This window comes from Thamnophis elegans, chromosome 2, assembly GCF_009769535.1.
Source record: "Thamnophis elegans isolate rThaEle1 chromosome 2, rThaEle1.pri, whole genome shotgun sequence".
Classification (NCBI taxonomy): domain Eukaryota; kingdom Metazoa; phylum Chordata; class Lepidosauria; order Squamata; family Colubridae; genus Thamnophis; species Thamnophis elegans.
In genome coordinates, this window is record NC_045542.1 from 120,211,726 (window position 1) to 120,227,900 (window position 16,175).

General features: G+C 40.2%; 1 protein-coding gene across 1 annotated transcript; it reads right to left on the minus strand.

Annotated features, from left to right (window-relative positions):
* Positions 1–139: 139 nt before the first annotated feature.
* CHCHD4 (coiled-coil-helix-coiled-coil-helix domain containing 4) lies at positions 140–15,696 on the minus strand. The gene is made up of 3 exons (XM_032211939.1): positions 15,564–15,696; positions 9,593–9,691; positions 140–1,193 (listed from the first exon to the last, which is right to left on the minus strand). Exons 1-3 carry the CDS (start codon positions 15,583–15,585, stop codon positions 898–900), a joined length of 417 nt encoding a protein of 138 aa, XP_032067830.1. The 5' UTR covers positions 15,586–15,696; the 3' UTR covers positions 140–897.
* Between the last annotated feature and the right edge of the window lie 479 nt (positions 15,697–16,175).

Genomic DNA, 16,175 nt, shown 5'->3' on the forward strand with positions numbered 1-16,175 from the left:
TTTTAAAGACTGGTCATAACTATAAATGGTCACTGAATGGTCATTAAGTGATGATTGCCTGTTTGCCCATTTGAACAAATCAATGTAGCTTGTCACACAGACCAGTCATTAGCATTAACAAAAGACCCAGGGACTTGTATAAGGTAAAAGGAATTCACTTTTAATATACAGTCAAATCACAATACCTATGGAGAGGTTTATTACCCCTGGTAACATTGCAATTGTCCTATTAGGGTCAGCAACCTGCTGGGAGAGGGAACAAAGGAAACCCCTCAAAACAGGGATTATTAGGAACATTAAGGAACCCAGTGACCAATGTTTTTCTCTAGACTGCTCAGTTATGGCTAGGCCTGATCAACATTTATTTTAAAATGGAAAATCAATATACTAACATTAATTTTCTATTATTAGAAATTAATTATACATGCAAACTTTCTGTGCTATTAAGCATATAAGGCTGACTAACTGAAAATTTTACCCAGATTTCTGAATCAATCTGGTTGTTCTGAGAAATCTGTATTAATTTTCATCATATAAAATCTTGAAGAGAGCTACCTACTGACATTTTGCTGATCCGGTATTCTTGCTTTCCTAAAAGAGCTTTAACCATTGCTGTTCTTCAAATCAACCTATAAACTGAACATAACCGGAGAAGTAAAGTGATAAAGCACTGGTGGTGTCTACATTTCTTCTATACTGACTCTACTGCAACATTTCTTTGTTAAAGCCATAGAGCTGAAGCTGCTTCTTCAGTGAGTGAGTTCACATGATTCAGTGTACAGAAGTGCATTCCTTGTGGGATCAATGGGGTGGAAAGAAAGAAAGGTGAGAAGATACTCTGCCCTATCTAAATGTCTCTGAATATGGAAAGGAGACCACAGCCTCCATGCTCATTCATTAGCTAGACCCATCTTTTTCTTTGCCCGCTGAAGGAGTAGTTTCTAAATCTTTGCTTTGATTATCTTCTTCATCTTCATCATCATCATCATTTTCTTGAGGATAAAGATCCGGGTATTTCTGCATACATTCTTGCATTGCACGAAACTGGTCCACACAATCTGATCCCTTAATTTCTTCCTTGCTATAATGAAAACAGGAAAATGCTGACTTGAATTGTTCCCCACAAGGACCACTAGCCATTCCACCAAGGCATGGACAATTCCAGTTGATATCTCCGTTAGGCAATATCAAACCTTAAGAAGAGAGGAAAAAAAGATAGTAAATTACAAAACTATTTTATATTGGGACTTACATAATGGCTGGGTTTACACACAGCACAACATAGATTCTTTAGCTTTATTCAGAGTCAACGTTTAGTCAATACAGATAAGGAAGGCCAAAAATTAACTACAGTGTCTGACTTGAAATGTTTATTAATTTCAGTTTTTATAAGCTGCTACACTCTGCAGACATGCTCATCATACCCAGAACCAAACAGATTACGTTTTACTGAGCATTATATGTGATCCAAGTCATTAAGCTTCATTGTCTATAGGAACCTAAGTGATAAATTCTGTATTTTGGAGTAACAACGTATTTGGTGATTAACATATTTTTGATCTTTCTTAAAAACTTAGTGGTCACATAGGAAAACAAAAGATAAGAGCAACTTTGTTTTTAAAGTTTATAGCAAAAAAAAAAGTCAAATTTAGGATGGAAAATATTAAGCCAATGAAAAAAAGGCTTTTATTCAAGACAGCAAGAATAGTGTTTTGTTTTACAAATGAGAACTTACAGAAACATTTCCCTGATTGTTCACATCTTTTGTAAAATATACATGCTCAAAATATACATGCTATCAGTTTTCAGAAGTCAACCTTCCTTTATCTCACTAAAATCACAAAAATCAACAGTTACAGCCACTAAAATCTGCTGTTGCCTGTCTGACATGAACTTGGATGAAACTGGACATCAATGGTTTTAAATCTTGATAAAGATAATTTATGAACTAATGTGCAATAAATGGTTGTAAACATAGACTTATCAGATACATGAAAACGAAAAGAAAGATAATCTGTGCCAAAGAGAGAGAGAAAAAAATAATAATTTGGATTTCCTAGATCATTTTATTAATATAGAAAGTCGCTATCCTATTATGTACATACTGATCCTAAAGGAGAAAAGGAACTGATAGAATTGTGTGTAATTCATAGAAATTTTTGCACATTACATTTTTACATAACTTTTATGCAAACCTGTTTCATGTGCTGATTTGGATGTAACATAAAAATAATAGTTCGGCATCTTATGCATAAACTCAGACCTTTTATTGCCTCACGCCCCTTGGCAATCTGTATTAGAAGATATTAGAAGTTTTTTTTCTTCAATTATCCATTTTGCTATATTGGTTATGTAAAAACATTGTTTCATAAAAATCCATCCTGATCGTTTATTTGAATCTGGAACTGGTTATAATATATCTATGTAGATTCTCAATTATCCAGGTCATAGTTGTCCCAAAGGTGATTTTCTTTTCTTTTTCCCTTGAAAACATTTTGATTCTCATCAAAGAACCTCTTAGTTCTAACTCCATTGGAGGGGAAGGGAGAGATTTAACAGGTGTGGAATCTTTTTGGGACTGCTAGGCCCAAGAGGATTCCACACCTGTTTGTATTCTGATTCAGGTGACTCTGGGGATAGAGATAAAGCCCCAAGTGGCTCAACGACTCTCAGAGAGCTAAGAACCCTTAAAGTACTAATAACCAGATGACTGCAGATAATATAAATCCTTCCACTCCATCAGAAATGAAGAATCTTCTTGGATGAGAAGCAAAATATTTTCAAAGAAAGGAAAGTCCAGTTGCCTATTAGGAAAGCACCTTTGGGAGATTAATAATATATATAAAATGCAGCTAGCATTGTAAACCATAATTTTAAATTGGCTTATTTTCAAAATAACAATACATGATGTCATATATCATCATCATTATTTTGCTCAGATACAGACATAAGGACAGCAAAAGCTTTTTGTTTCTTTCTTGTGGCAGTGCCAAAAAAGGGAACGGGAGCATGAACAAACATGAAGCTCATTCAGAAAATACAACTCTTCAGTTTAGCATTAGAGGGGAGGTTCAGTCACTATCTTGGTTTAATGGCAAAATAGAAAAAAAACTGGTTGGTCATGTCAGGGAAACTATATAACCTGGAGAAGAGATGGTTCTCCCCACCCCCTTGCCAATATATTAGACAAGCTACAGAAACAGACAGGTGGCCCTTATTATCCTTTTTTTTGTATAGTGCTTGAAATATATAAACCAAACCTCATTATTTGTTTAGTATATCTGTTATTGGCAAGCTTTTTGTGTACTTTATGTACATGCAGAATGGCAGACAGATCTTTGCACCATGATATGTAAAAAAACATTTTTTGCAGCTTTGTTATCCATTCTTTTGTTTGGCTACAAAAGAATTCCCATAAATAACAAGGGCTCCCCGTGACACACATATTTTAAATGTTGGAGCCAAGATTTCTACCAATATACCATCCCGCTTGTGTCTCTGCTTGTGAACAATTGGAGGGTCTTAATATAAAGATTTAAATTATTAGATATTATCTAATTTGTTACCAAAAAGGTTAGATACCGTATTATCAATCATTTGTTAAAACTGATTATTATGCTGGTTACATTTGTTAATTATTGAATCCTCATTTGATTTTAATAATGATTTGAAGTGCTATAAAAAACACGGACACTTTTACTTGCAGTACTAACTTAACATTACTTCAAAAACTGTATTCAATTTTATACAGCTTGCAAATTACTTTTCTTTTTGCTCCTTTATTTCTTTTTCTGCTGTTTTCATTGTAGTTTCAACTTTCTGTTAACTTAAATAAACATTTTTCCATATTAAATATTAAGATTACGTGAAGGTAATAATAAAATTTTCCAAGTAATATTCGCATATTAACATATTCCAAGGAAAAACATTTTTTTCTTTCAATAAGCAGTTTTGTTCATTTTTATAGTTTGTTTTTAAAGTCTTAAGTTTGTCCTTATATGATAACAATAAAACTTACATGAACATTCAGTTCGTTATAAAACCCATTTTTCCTGATCTCTAATTTTTGTACAGATTTTTTTAAATTGGCATATTTTATAGGTATGGCCATTGAAGAGGCTTATCACAACTACAGGAAAAATGATCACTAATTTTGGCTTGTTGAGTGGGCTGCACATTGTTATGTAAAGTTAGTTTTTCATAAGAGCACAAACCAAAAAAATCCTCAGCTACCATTGCAAAAAGTCAAATAGTAACAAACATAAAATCTACTTGATTCTCTAATGTACTAACCCCACAGGGGGAAAAAAACCCAGATGGTTCATAAGAGCAATGATGCCCCAGGAAAGCTGAAAATTGGTTCTTACAGTCACTTGTGACACACAGCTGCAAGTAGATTTATAGGATTAATTTGGTTTCCATTTCTATAAAGTCAATTGGCACTTCTATTTGGAAACAAGGAATTGCTTCTTGAAAAAAAATTGCATTCAGCTTTTCACTTGATTTTCCTCTGGACAGATCCATTTTTCACTAAGGCAAATAGAAGGGTGGGGAGGGAAGTTTCATTCATTCTTTGTGTTTATGTGTGTATTCATGGCCAATAAGCAATTTTGCTTCAAATCTTTAGAAGCTGTGGCAGGAGTCACAAAGCAGAGATCATTTCTATCCATTCTAAATGCTCAGTCCTGGCTCTTGGCCAGCAACGCAGCCTGTCTGAAATTAGAAAAGCTGAAAGATGGATTTCTACACATCCTTTGGCTATAATATACAGATGGCACTTAAGGTCTAAGAGCTGGGGGAAAGGGACTAGCGATTTCTTTTCATCTCAAGAAGGGTGCAAGGTTAACTTCAATCACGTCAAGTCTGAAAGTCATTTTCAGTGTCTTTCTGTGAAGTATATGGGCTAGCATGCTCTAAGAATGGCTGCTTCCAATTATATAACTGAAATTATGTTTCTGACTAAACATCTTCCCTAATACTTTATATCATTTTGATGTATCTTCCTGATGTAGCAGCCCTTGCAATCACCTCATTTAGTAGGCAGCACTTAAACATATTGTTTCATGTGACAATATTTTGATCATTAACGAATCAGAAAAAGAGCTCCGGATGAGAAATAACAAAACACAAAAATGATGAAAGCATGAAACAAATTTATAAACACAGGAAATAAATGTGATACAATAAAAGTGATACAATAAAAACAATTATTGAAAAGTTTTATATTTTGCTCCAAAATATGCCACAGCTTATACATGCACAAAATAGGAAATGTATTTTATTAAGAATTCCAAACAAAACAGTCCCACTTTAAATATTGTCTGTCTGAGCAGATGCCAGTGTCTTCTGTCAAAACAAAATTTGAAGTGTTTTGTTCTCACATTAAAGCAAAATTCTTGGAACATAACTATGCTTTATTTCAACTCTGAAACACTCAAACACTGACAGTGGAATATCCCATTTTAAGTTTGTTTTTTAGCTGCAAAACTCTCAAAACACAATCACCCAAATCTTTGTTCAAGTACAAAAAAAACCAACATCCCACAACCCAGTGTGCTTGTTTCAGCAGCGAAATGAAACTCCTGGCGCATATCTTTTTTCATTCAAAATGGCCATTTTGGGCTCAAAATGTTTTGCTCATCTCTCTTACAACCTCTCTTTTTATGCCTGCCAAGGTGATAAGCATGAGTTGGATTAAATGCATTATAAATGCCTTATTATTCCTATAGCATCAAGATATCACTATTCTAATATTATTTTTATAAAACTTAGATTAGCCATGTCCCCCCAAAAGGCATAGGAATCATTAAAGGAGGACTACCTGTATTGCTTCCAACTATCACTGGAGGTTCCATAAGAGAGTATCTGAGAGATGGCTTGTGAAATCCCTTCTCTTCTCAAGCCTTTTAGCTGGTTTTCTTACGTGTTTTTGTATTGCTTTTAGGCTGTTTTCAGCGGTTAAAGACACTGAGCTTGTCAGGTGGAAAGCTGATAGCCCAAGTTCAAGGCCTGAGCACTGTGAACTGGGGTAAGCTCTCATTACTTGCCCCAAATTCTGGCCACCTAACAATTTGAAAGCAGGCAAATGCAAGTAGATAAAGTAGTACCGCTTCAGTGGAATAGGTAATAGCATTCTGTGCGCTTCCGCATATAGTCATGCTGACCACATGACCATGGAAGTGTATTTGGACAACTATGGCTCCCTCCCCCCCCCTCTCTCTCTGTTAAGAAACAAGAGATGAGTACCACCCCCAGAGTCAGACATGACTGGAAAGGAGAAGCCATAGTTTTCAATTCAGGTTTTTATTTTTGTACTTTTGTAAAACTCAAAGCTATTAAAAGAGATGTAGCTTCAGAGATATAGTCAAGGAAAAATTGGTGTTCAATGTTAATTCAAATGAATCCAGTGTTTTTCTATGAAATACTTTCTAGGCTTTTAAAGTTTGAAATATTTAATTTGGGGGCTTCATTCTATTTACAAAAGCAAAGAATGCCATATAATCCTTTCCAATAATGTACACCCTTCATTACACCAATTTACAAGTTTAAAATATAAGCTGCTTTGCTCCAGACAATACGTAAAATTAATGGTGTCCATTACCAGCCAAATCCATGTGACTGAGGTACAGTATATGCTGGGAAATAAGGCTCAAACAGGAGCTTATCTAGAATACAGCCAACATAGCTGTTTGAACTGTCAGTAAGCAAATGCTGCCCTCTAGAGATAAGACTAAAATACAGATTTCTCACTAACATTTTGAAATATTACTTTTGTGCCACCTGACTCTAAATGACTCAATTCAAAACTAACTTTTGTAAGTTTGATTGTAGGAAATATGTCAAGGATATAGGAGCATATGTTAAATATAACTAATTTAAAAACACTAAGTATATTTCTCTTAATTGATAAAAACAAACTTTTTTTTGTTTTCCTGTGAAAATGCAAAATTACAATCTGCATGTTTTTCTTTAATACTGCTAAACAGAGGCTCTCCAACTTTGCCATAATGAATATTCTCCATACATTATAAATGCCTACTTCTATCTTATTCCAGGTTAATGAGGATGAGAAGTATCTCATGCCTCTAGATTCATCAGAATTCCCGTTTTGAATAAAATGTGAATAAATTGGAGCAAATGGTAATAGTCTTAGCACACAAGGGTATGTAAGTGAAAATTTGTTCTCACAATGTGGAAACAGGCTGTTATATCTCAATAGGCTGAAAGTCATTTATTGCAAATTATGAAATTATGTTTTCTTATGAAAACATAAGAAAAACAATATCATCCACAACATTTGCATACATTCATATTGAACATGGAAGAGTTAAAATACCAAAAGGATTACTCTATATAGCCAAGAAGAGTTATTTAGATTATGTCTTCGTTTAAAAAGGTAATTTAAATGATTGCCTGCTATTTTTTGCATAATAGAGATATGCAATACAGGTAGTGTTTGAGTTATAACGTCCGTCAGTGGCCATTTGAAATGACAACAGTATTGAACACAGGGATTTACAGCTGGTATTTGAAGTTTCACTATTACAGTACTCCTGTGGTCACATGAACACAATTCAGGTGGCCTGGGAAAAAGATCCCACTTATGACTAGATGTAGCATCCTGCAGTCACATAATCATTTGTGACATTTCCTGCTGGCTTTTCCAAGCTAAATCAATGGATAAGTGTTGTTTCTACTGGGCTTTCTTTGTGCACCTTCTTTCTTTCGCACGAACTCTCACCTTTTTTCCTTGGCCTCCTTGTGATTGCTCACACACACTACACATTTTGTTTGTCCTCCCTGCAATGGCACCTATGATCACATGGACTGTGTGCTCTTTCCCTGACCTCCTTGTGATCATATACATGTATATCATGTTCCCTAATGCCTTTGGATTATGGATTTCCTGTCTGGCTGCTCTCAGTGGATCACATTAGGTAATCCTATCTTTTCAGTCCTTATTCTTAACACTGGTATATACCACAGGATTGCATCATGAGTCCCTTACTCTATACTCTTTATGTGCATAACTGCATTCCCACTCACACTAGTAATGCTATTACTAAATTTGCAGATGATACAACAATGGTGGGATTTCTCTCTGGGAGGGGGGATGAATCTGCCTATCGAGATGAGGTGGACCGGTTGCTTTCGTGGTGTGGAGACAATAATTTGGTCCTTAACACCAATAAGACCAAGGATCATACAGTGGACTACAGAAGGAATAGATCAGACATCCAGCCCTCGCTTATCAATGGAAGCCGAGTGGAAGAAGTGGCCAGTTTTAAGTTTCTGGGCATTACCATAAAAGAGGACCTGACCTGGGGCACTCACATTGCAGCACTGGTCAAAAGGGCCCAGCAGAGATTATACTACCTGAGACTTCTCAGGAAACAACAACTGAATGAAACACTGCTGGTGACCTTCTACCGTTGCACCATAGAGAGTATTTTAACTTACTGCATCTGTGTATGGTTTGCCAATTGTACAGTGGCAGATAGGACAGCACTCCAAAGGGTTAATGTCATTGCGCAGAGGTCACCGTCTCCCCTCTTTGGAAGAGCTTTATAGCTCCCGCTGCCTTAAGAAAGTTCAAAACATTCAAAGATCCATGTAATCCTGGGCACCCTCCCTTTTTTTAAAAAAACTATTACCATCTGGCAGATGGTAAAGGATAATAAAAACAAGGACAAACAGGCTGAAAAACAGCTTCTATCCAAGGGCAATAACAATAATGTATAGTGCAATATTAATACAATATTAGGGATTCAATTCTAAACAATGTGAAGGTTTTATTTTTATAGTTATAATATATACTGAAGATGGCATTTAATTTTGTTGTACAAAGTGCAATGACAATAAAATAAACTAAATTAAACTGAACTTTTTCCTTGGCTTCCCTGTGACTGCACACATGCATGCATATACTCTGCACCATACTCTAAAAAAAAATTCCTACCAGTTCTGTGGGCGTGACTTCATGTGACTGGGTGGGCATGACTATGTAGTCATATGATTGGGGGGAGGTCCAAAGACAGAAACTCATTTTAACAATGTCCTGCTGGAGCAGGAGGTTGGACTAGATGGACCGCCAGGTCCCTTCCAGCCCTGTGTTCTTTCAAGGTATCCTCTGAAGCTGTGTCTAGTGCCAGGTTTATGGTCCTCCCTCCCTCTCCTTTTTTCCCTCCCTCTCTCTTTCTTTCTTTTGCAGCACCCCCACCCCCTGTTTTTGGCCTAGCAGGTTTCAAGAGAAGCTTCATGGGAACAAAAACAGACCCCAAATGCAAACAAAAAGTTTTTAAAAAGATCCTACCATCATACAGCACAGCTGATCGTCTAACCTTTTTTTTTTTACTTTGTTAAGCATTTTTTTACTAACGGTTCGGTGGAACAGTAGCATTTTTTACTACCGGTTCAGGCGAACCGGCCCGAACCGGTAGCATTTCACCCCTGCTTGCACTCTTTCTGCTTGATCCCATTGTGTCCATACATACACAACCAGGACTGTCTGGATTATTATCACTGAGCAGTCAAGTGTAAATCTCAATATTATTCAATAAGACACAAAACACGTTATTTACATTCCACTAACCATGATCTTCATAAGGATCATTGGGATCATCTGCCACCAATTCAGCATTGCTTGGAGTTTCATGGTCTTCTTTGGTCACAAATATAATTCTGTCCTTTCCTAAAAATTAAAGGGAAAAAGCATACACAATATTAGAAGAGCAGGTAAATGTCTGAACTGCCATTATCTTCTGAATAAGTTCATCAGCAGATGACACTGGGCCCTGGAGATGCTTCATAATGTGATGTCAGGTAATAATACTGGCTCAGATTAACATCTACTCCAGTCTAGTTTATTGATTATATTATTAATTTAGCTTACCCTCCAGAAGAAAAAACAGAAAGTTGGCAAAGAAACGTGCTAAGTTTAATTTTCTTTCCTGCATATGTTTACTTTGGCAGATAATTGTCAGTACATATACTCAGCCTTTATGTAAGATGGTATCACTTCCTACCAGATCTGAGTCGATTATGCCTAGGACTTAGTATCCTTTTCTGTTGTGGCCCAGCAGGAGCTGTTGGAGCTGCCACCAGACTCAGACAGGGAGGGGCCCTATGAGTCGGCTCTGGAGGACCCTGGACAGGGTTCCGACTCCGAGCAGGGCGCAGAGAGGCTGGTTGGCCACCAGGAGGCACCTGAGCCTTGGACCAGTGGGGAGGAAACAAGGGAGAGTGATCCGGACGCTAGCAGTGAGTTGTTCCTGGATGCCCGGCACTGAAGAGCTAATAGGCATCAGTTACGCAGTTAAAGGAGGTAATTGCACTCAGCTGGTGGTCATTAGGCTCCTCTCCAGACTATAAAAGGACTGCTTGTGCACACACCCCTCTTGCAGAAGTCAATGCAGGAACTAATGTTGGAGAACATTATTGTGAGTTTGACAGGCTGGATTGCTGCCACAATTTATCTGTGCTGGATTGCTGCACAAGCTTGTCTGTGCCGGTTTGCTGCCAAAGACCTGTCTGTCTGTTAATTAAATGCTGTAACTTATCTTTGGCTCAGAGTGTGTTGGTGTGGGACGAGGGGGGTCAGAACACTTTTCTATGTAAGGTTCTATTGGAAAAACATTTTAAATTTCACCCTTTATTTGAATAGTTCTACATGTTATCTCTTTGGCCATCAAGTACCTTATATGATTATATAAATATGATAAGGAAATAAATAATATGACAAGCAAAAATGAACTTTTATGTTATTTTTTATTATTTTTAAAATAAAGACCATGTTTATAGGTAGTCCTCTGGTTATATCAACACTTTGGGATTGGATTACTGTCACTAAGCAATGCAATCAAAAGAGTGGTATTATATGACCACATCACCTAACGACAACAATTACTGAGGCCTCAGTTGCCATTGTACCCTCAGAACTGTGCAGGCATTTCAGTGGGAAGAAGTAGGACTCCCAACAAGGATCACAAGGGGTATGCAGGTGTCACGGCAGGGGGAGGGTTCCAGAAGCAAGGGTGAGCTGGTGTAGTGTATGGGTGAGCTCTAGGAATACAGGCTAAGAGGTGCTAGGAACACAGATGGGATGGTATGGACTGCAGAAGGGCCAGAGGGGAAGACAATTTGATGCTAGGAAGACGGACACGCTGGTGCAGGAAAGTAGGGGGTGTCATAATCCATGGTACAGCTCTACGGGCACTGTTCCCTCTAAGGTGCGCGCCTGCGCGGCCGCGCACGTGGCAAGAAATCCCTGCGCAGAAGTTTCTAACTCCCGCGCAGAGATTTCTACCAAAGCAAATGTGGGGAAGTCCTTTGCAGGCGGCTAGAACTGGCCGCCCGCAAAGGACCTCCCCAGACTTGTTTTGATGAGCAGAGCATGGAGCGACTGACGGTAGTTTGTGCCGGCCGCAACCCCTCCTGTTCCTCGGGGCGGCGCTGATGTCTCTCTTGCGGGGCGGGGAGGTGGGAGGAGAGATAGCCAGGGTCCATGTTTGGGTCTTTCTCCCTGCCTCCAGCTCTGAAGATAAACAAACAGCTGCGGCTTCCCAGTTTCCACCCTTCCTTGCGCCTTTTATTACCGTGCGAAAAAAACCTATTAGTTTTACAAACCGCAATCTGTGGGCTGGAGGAGAATTTCCGCTTAGCTCGGAGGGGGCGGGATAGGGGTCGAAGGGGCGGGGCGAGGGTGAAGACTGGGCGCTATCATTGGCGGAGCGAAGGTACCATCCGTTGCAGGTGCAAATGCTCGTTTTGCCCGGCGCTGCTTTTGCTCCAGGAGCACCGCCTTCGTGTCCTTTGTCCTTTGGGACTGCGGGGGTGAGAAGCACGAGGGGAAAAGGGCGCGAGTCCCTCGTGAGTCTTGCTGGGGCCCTTGGCGGAAAGGGAGCGGGGTCCGAGCCTGTCGCTGCCCAAACACGCGGCGATCCCCTTCAGATCTTCCCCCAAAGCTCTATGGGGCGAAGATGGAAACGATCAGTAGCCTCGCAAGCAAAATTAGCGAGGAAGGCATCGCGGTGGCTGCATTCACACAACCGGGGTAACCAGGACGTTTGAGCACTACCGTTGCCAGGTTGTGGGCAACTTCTCCTTAGGAGCCCTCTCTCCCTCCCTCCCTCCCTCCAGGGCCCCCGGAAGACAACAAGGGAACAGCGCTCTTTTCTCTCTTCTTCACGACCCGAACCTGGTGGATCTTGTAACTTGACAGCTTTAACACTTGCATGCTTCAATGCCAGAGTTTCTGAGCCAACATGACTGGAGGAGGAATTCTGGGAGTTGAAGTCCACAAGTCTTAAAGCTGTCAGGTTTGAAGACCCCTGGGGTTTTTTTCCTAAAGGGTTAGGGGTGCGAGGGTCTTGTAACTTGACAGCTTTAAGACTTGCACGCTTCAATGCCAGAGTTTCTGAGCCAACATTTTGGTTGCTAAGCAGGACCGTTGTTAAGTGATACTGATATTATAAAACACTTTTAATTAAGCGGGTACCTTGAATAAACATAACTTTGAGTTTCAAATAATACTGATTTCGTTGTTGTCTTAGGTGACATCTGTGAAAAAAATTCAGGTGCTCAGGCATGAAAATGTGCCGCTCAAACACTATACTTTTCTGCTCACACTGAAAAAAAATTAGAGGGAACATTGTCTACGGGAGGAACATAAGTTGCAGGAGCAATTACGGGAATGATTTGTGACCCTCTCTGTCAGCCTCCCCATTGATTTTGCTTGTGAGAAACTGGCAGGGAAGGTCACAAATGTCAATCATGTAGCTGCAACTAGTATATGTGGGAGCTTCCGGTAATTGCCAAGAGCCCAGATTCCATGGGTGCTGCTACTGCAACACTTGAAACTTCTGGAATTGGTGATAATACTACTTGCTCAAAACACCACTGTAACTTTGAACGGTTGCTAAATGAGAGGTTGTATTCAAGAATTATCTTTATAGTTTGTGAGAATGATCTACCTCAAAGAGGATGTGTGTTGTTGCCAATTTCCCTAGTCACACATCCTGAGGCAGGAGACTGTACTGAATTTATTTCCCAATTCTCATTTAGATTTTTTTTTTTTTGTTTACAGCTAAGGTGCAGATTGTGAAAACCATCTCTTTCACATGCACGCTACGGTTGGTGGAAGAAAAAAAGCATCTCCCTAGAAAATAGATGGTGCCACCACCAAAAGGAGGCAGGAAGAAAATGCCTGGACCTGCAGAGTCAGAAGATTTCTAGAAGATGATTCAGATCCAACTTCTCAGTCTTGCTGCTACAGGAAGGTCCTAATGAAACACCTACATTCATTTATTTCTCCTGACCAGAAAATTGATATTATGGCTGGAGGGCCACAACAGAAACAGACATTATATAGGAAAGGTAAAGATTCCCCTTGCACATAGGTGCTAGTCGTTCCCGACTCTAGGGGGCAGTGCTCATCTCCGTTTCAAAGCTGAAGAGCCAGTGCTGTCCGAGGACATCTCTGTGGTCATGTGGCTGGCATGACTAAATGCTGAAGGTGCACGGAACACTGTTACCTTCCCACCAAATGTGGTCCCTATTTTTCTACTTGCATTTTTTACATGCTTTCGAACTGCTAGGTTGGCAGAAGCTGGAATAAGTTACTTGCTGGGACAAGTAATGGAAGCTCATTCTGTTACGCGGCACTAGGGATTCAAACTGCCGACCTTTCTAATCGACCACCGCGTCCCATCAGACTGGAATATCAATAGCAAACGCACTTATAAACAGCTTCCCAATGCTTAAGCAGTTTACAGAGTCAGCATATTGCCCCCAACAATCTGGGTCCTCATTTTACCTGCCTCAGAAGGATGGAAGGCTGAGTCAACCTTGAGCCTGGTGAGATTTGAACTGCCAAATTGCAGGCAGCTGGTAGCCAGCAGAAGTGGCCTGCAATACTGCATTCTAACCACTGTGCCAAAGTGGCTCCAACAGAATGGTTAGCTTTATCCACCTATAGAGTCCTTCCCAAAGGCCTGGGATAGGCAGTTGTTATTTCTCTGATGATGTAAAAGGGTATCATCGCAGGATGTAGATTGTTTATTAATATTACAGTAGTCCTTGACTTACAACCACAATTGAGCCCAAAATTTCTGTTGTTAAATGAGACATGTGTGGTCAGTTTTGCCCCATTTTATGATTTTTCTTACCATAGTTAAGTGAATCATTGCAGTTATTAAATTAGCAACATGATTGTTAAATGAATCTGGCTTCTCCATTGACTTTGCTTGTCAGATCGCAAAAGGTGGATCACATGACCTTGGGACACTGCAACCATCATAAATATGAGTCTGTTGCCAAGTCTCTGAATTTTTGATCATGTGATCATAGGGATGTTGCAAAAGTCATAACTGAAAAACGGTCATGTCATATTTTTCAGTGCCATTTTAACCTTTAATGGTCACTAAATGAACTGTTGTAAGTCGAGGACTACCTGTATCATTCCACATTTTATCTATCTGGGGCCATTCAAGGCGGTGATAATATATACAGGTAGACATAGACTTACAGCATTCATTTAGTGACTGTTCAAAGTTACGATGACACTGAAAAAAGGGACTTATGACTGTTTTTCACACTTACAAGCATTTCAACCTCCCCATGGTCACATGATCAAAATTCAGAGACTTGGCAAGTGGTTCATATTTATGACGATTGAAATGTTCATGTGATCAGCTTTTAGAACTGATAAGCAAAGTCAATGGGGAATTCAAATTCAGTTAACAATTGTGTTACTAATTTAACAATTGCAGTGATTCATTTACAACTGTGGCAATAAAAGCCGTAAAGTGGGCAAAATTCACTTAACAAATTTTTAACTTAACAACAGAAATCTGGGGTTCAATTGTGGTCATATGTCAAAGACTACCTGTAATATAGGTAATACAGGTAGTCCTTGATTTACGACCACAATTGTGGTCAACATTGTTAAGTGAGACATTTGTTGAGTGAATTATGCCCCTTTTTACGATCTTTCTTGCCATAGTTCTTAAATGAATCACTACAGTTTTTAAATTAGTAATCCGGCTGTTAAGTGAAGCTGGCTTCGCAATCAATTTTGCTTGTCAGAAAGTCGCAAAAAAGGGGATCGTATCACCTTGGGAGATAGCAATCGTCATAAACACAAACCAGTTGCCAAGCCTCTGAATTTTGATTGCAGGACTATGGGGATGCTGCAAAAAGGTGGTTCCCTGTGAAAAGACGGTCACAAGTCACCTTTTTTCAGTGCTGCTTTAATTTTGTCACTAAACGGACTGTTATAAGTCGAGGACTACCTGTAATACTCCCCCTCCTCCTATTCCCCCCCCTCCCAGTTAACTGTGAGGTGGGTTGAGCTCAGAGAGAGAATGACCGGCCCAAAGTCATCCAGCTGGCTCTCATGCCAGCCTTCATGCTCCTTTCGCCCGGCCCCGTTTCTGCTGGGCTCCCTATAAAGACCCAGCTGGGGCAACAGATCCGTTTGCCGGCTCTCCTCTCTCTTCCGTTCGGCTGCCCCAGGAGCCGGCCCGACCGTCACCACCGTCCCTTCCTCCCGCGTCCCCCGGTACCTTCTTGCCTGCAGTAGGACATGTCTGGGCCGAACTAGGAGCAACTCCGAGTGACCCACTGAACGATAGGCTTAATCCTTCGCGGGTGCCCGCTGCAGCCCCAGCGAAGCACGCGCCTTTCCCCCACGCGCTCGCAGGGCCCCCTCGCGGCCACCTCTCAACCTCCCAGAGGAGAAAGGACCCCAAAAAGAGAAGCCTTGAAGCCGCCTGAGCGCTTCTCTCCCCGCCAACCGCCTGTTCACATCCGCAAAGAAGCCCACGAATCGCGAGGCCTCACGGACAGTATAGAGCGCGCTTATTTTTTTTCCTCTCCCAGGTGGTCCAAAAGGGAGAAGAAACGAACGGAGGGGGGAAAAAACGGAGAAGAGCCGTTATTCATAACGGACTACATGTTCCAGGAGGCTGTGCGAAAGAGCCAGCTCTTCCGGCGTTTTCCCGACAGGCTTTGCGACCTTGACTGGTTCTCAGTTTCGCCTCTCCTTCCCGCCTAGAAAGTTCAATGATATTCCCAGCAATGCTTTGCGAAAGATAGGCAGGGTTAAGGGACTTTAATTTTCCTCTGGGCTCCAGGTTATATTCCCCCCTCCTTTCTCCTCTATACGCACGCGCGTG

Excerpts from the sequence above, each read along its gene's own strand:
- CHCHD4 (XM_032211939.1), bottom strand. The coding sequence starts at position 15,585 with ATGTCCTACTGCAGGCAAGAAG. Across the intron at positions 9,692-15,563 it reads GTCCTACTGCAGGCAAGAAG|GAAAGGACAGAATTATATTT; the intron begins GTACCGGGGGAC and ends TTTAATTTTTAG. Across the intron at positions 1,194-9,592 it reads TGATCCTTATGAAGATCATG|GTTTGATATTGCCTAACGGA; the intron begins GTTAGTGGAATG and ends TCTCTTCTTAAG.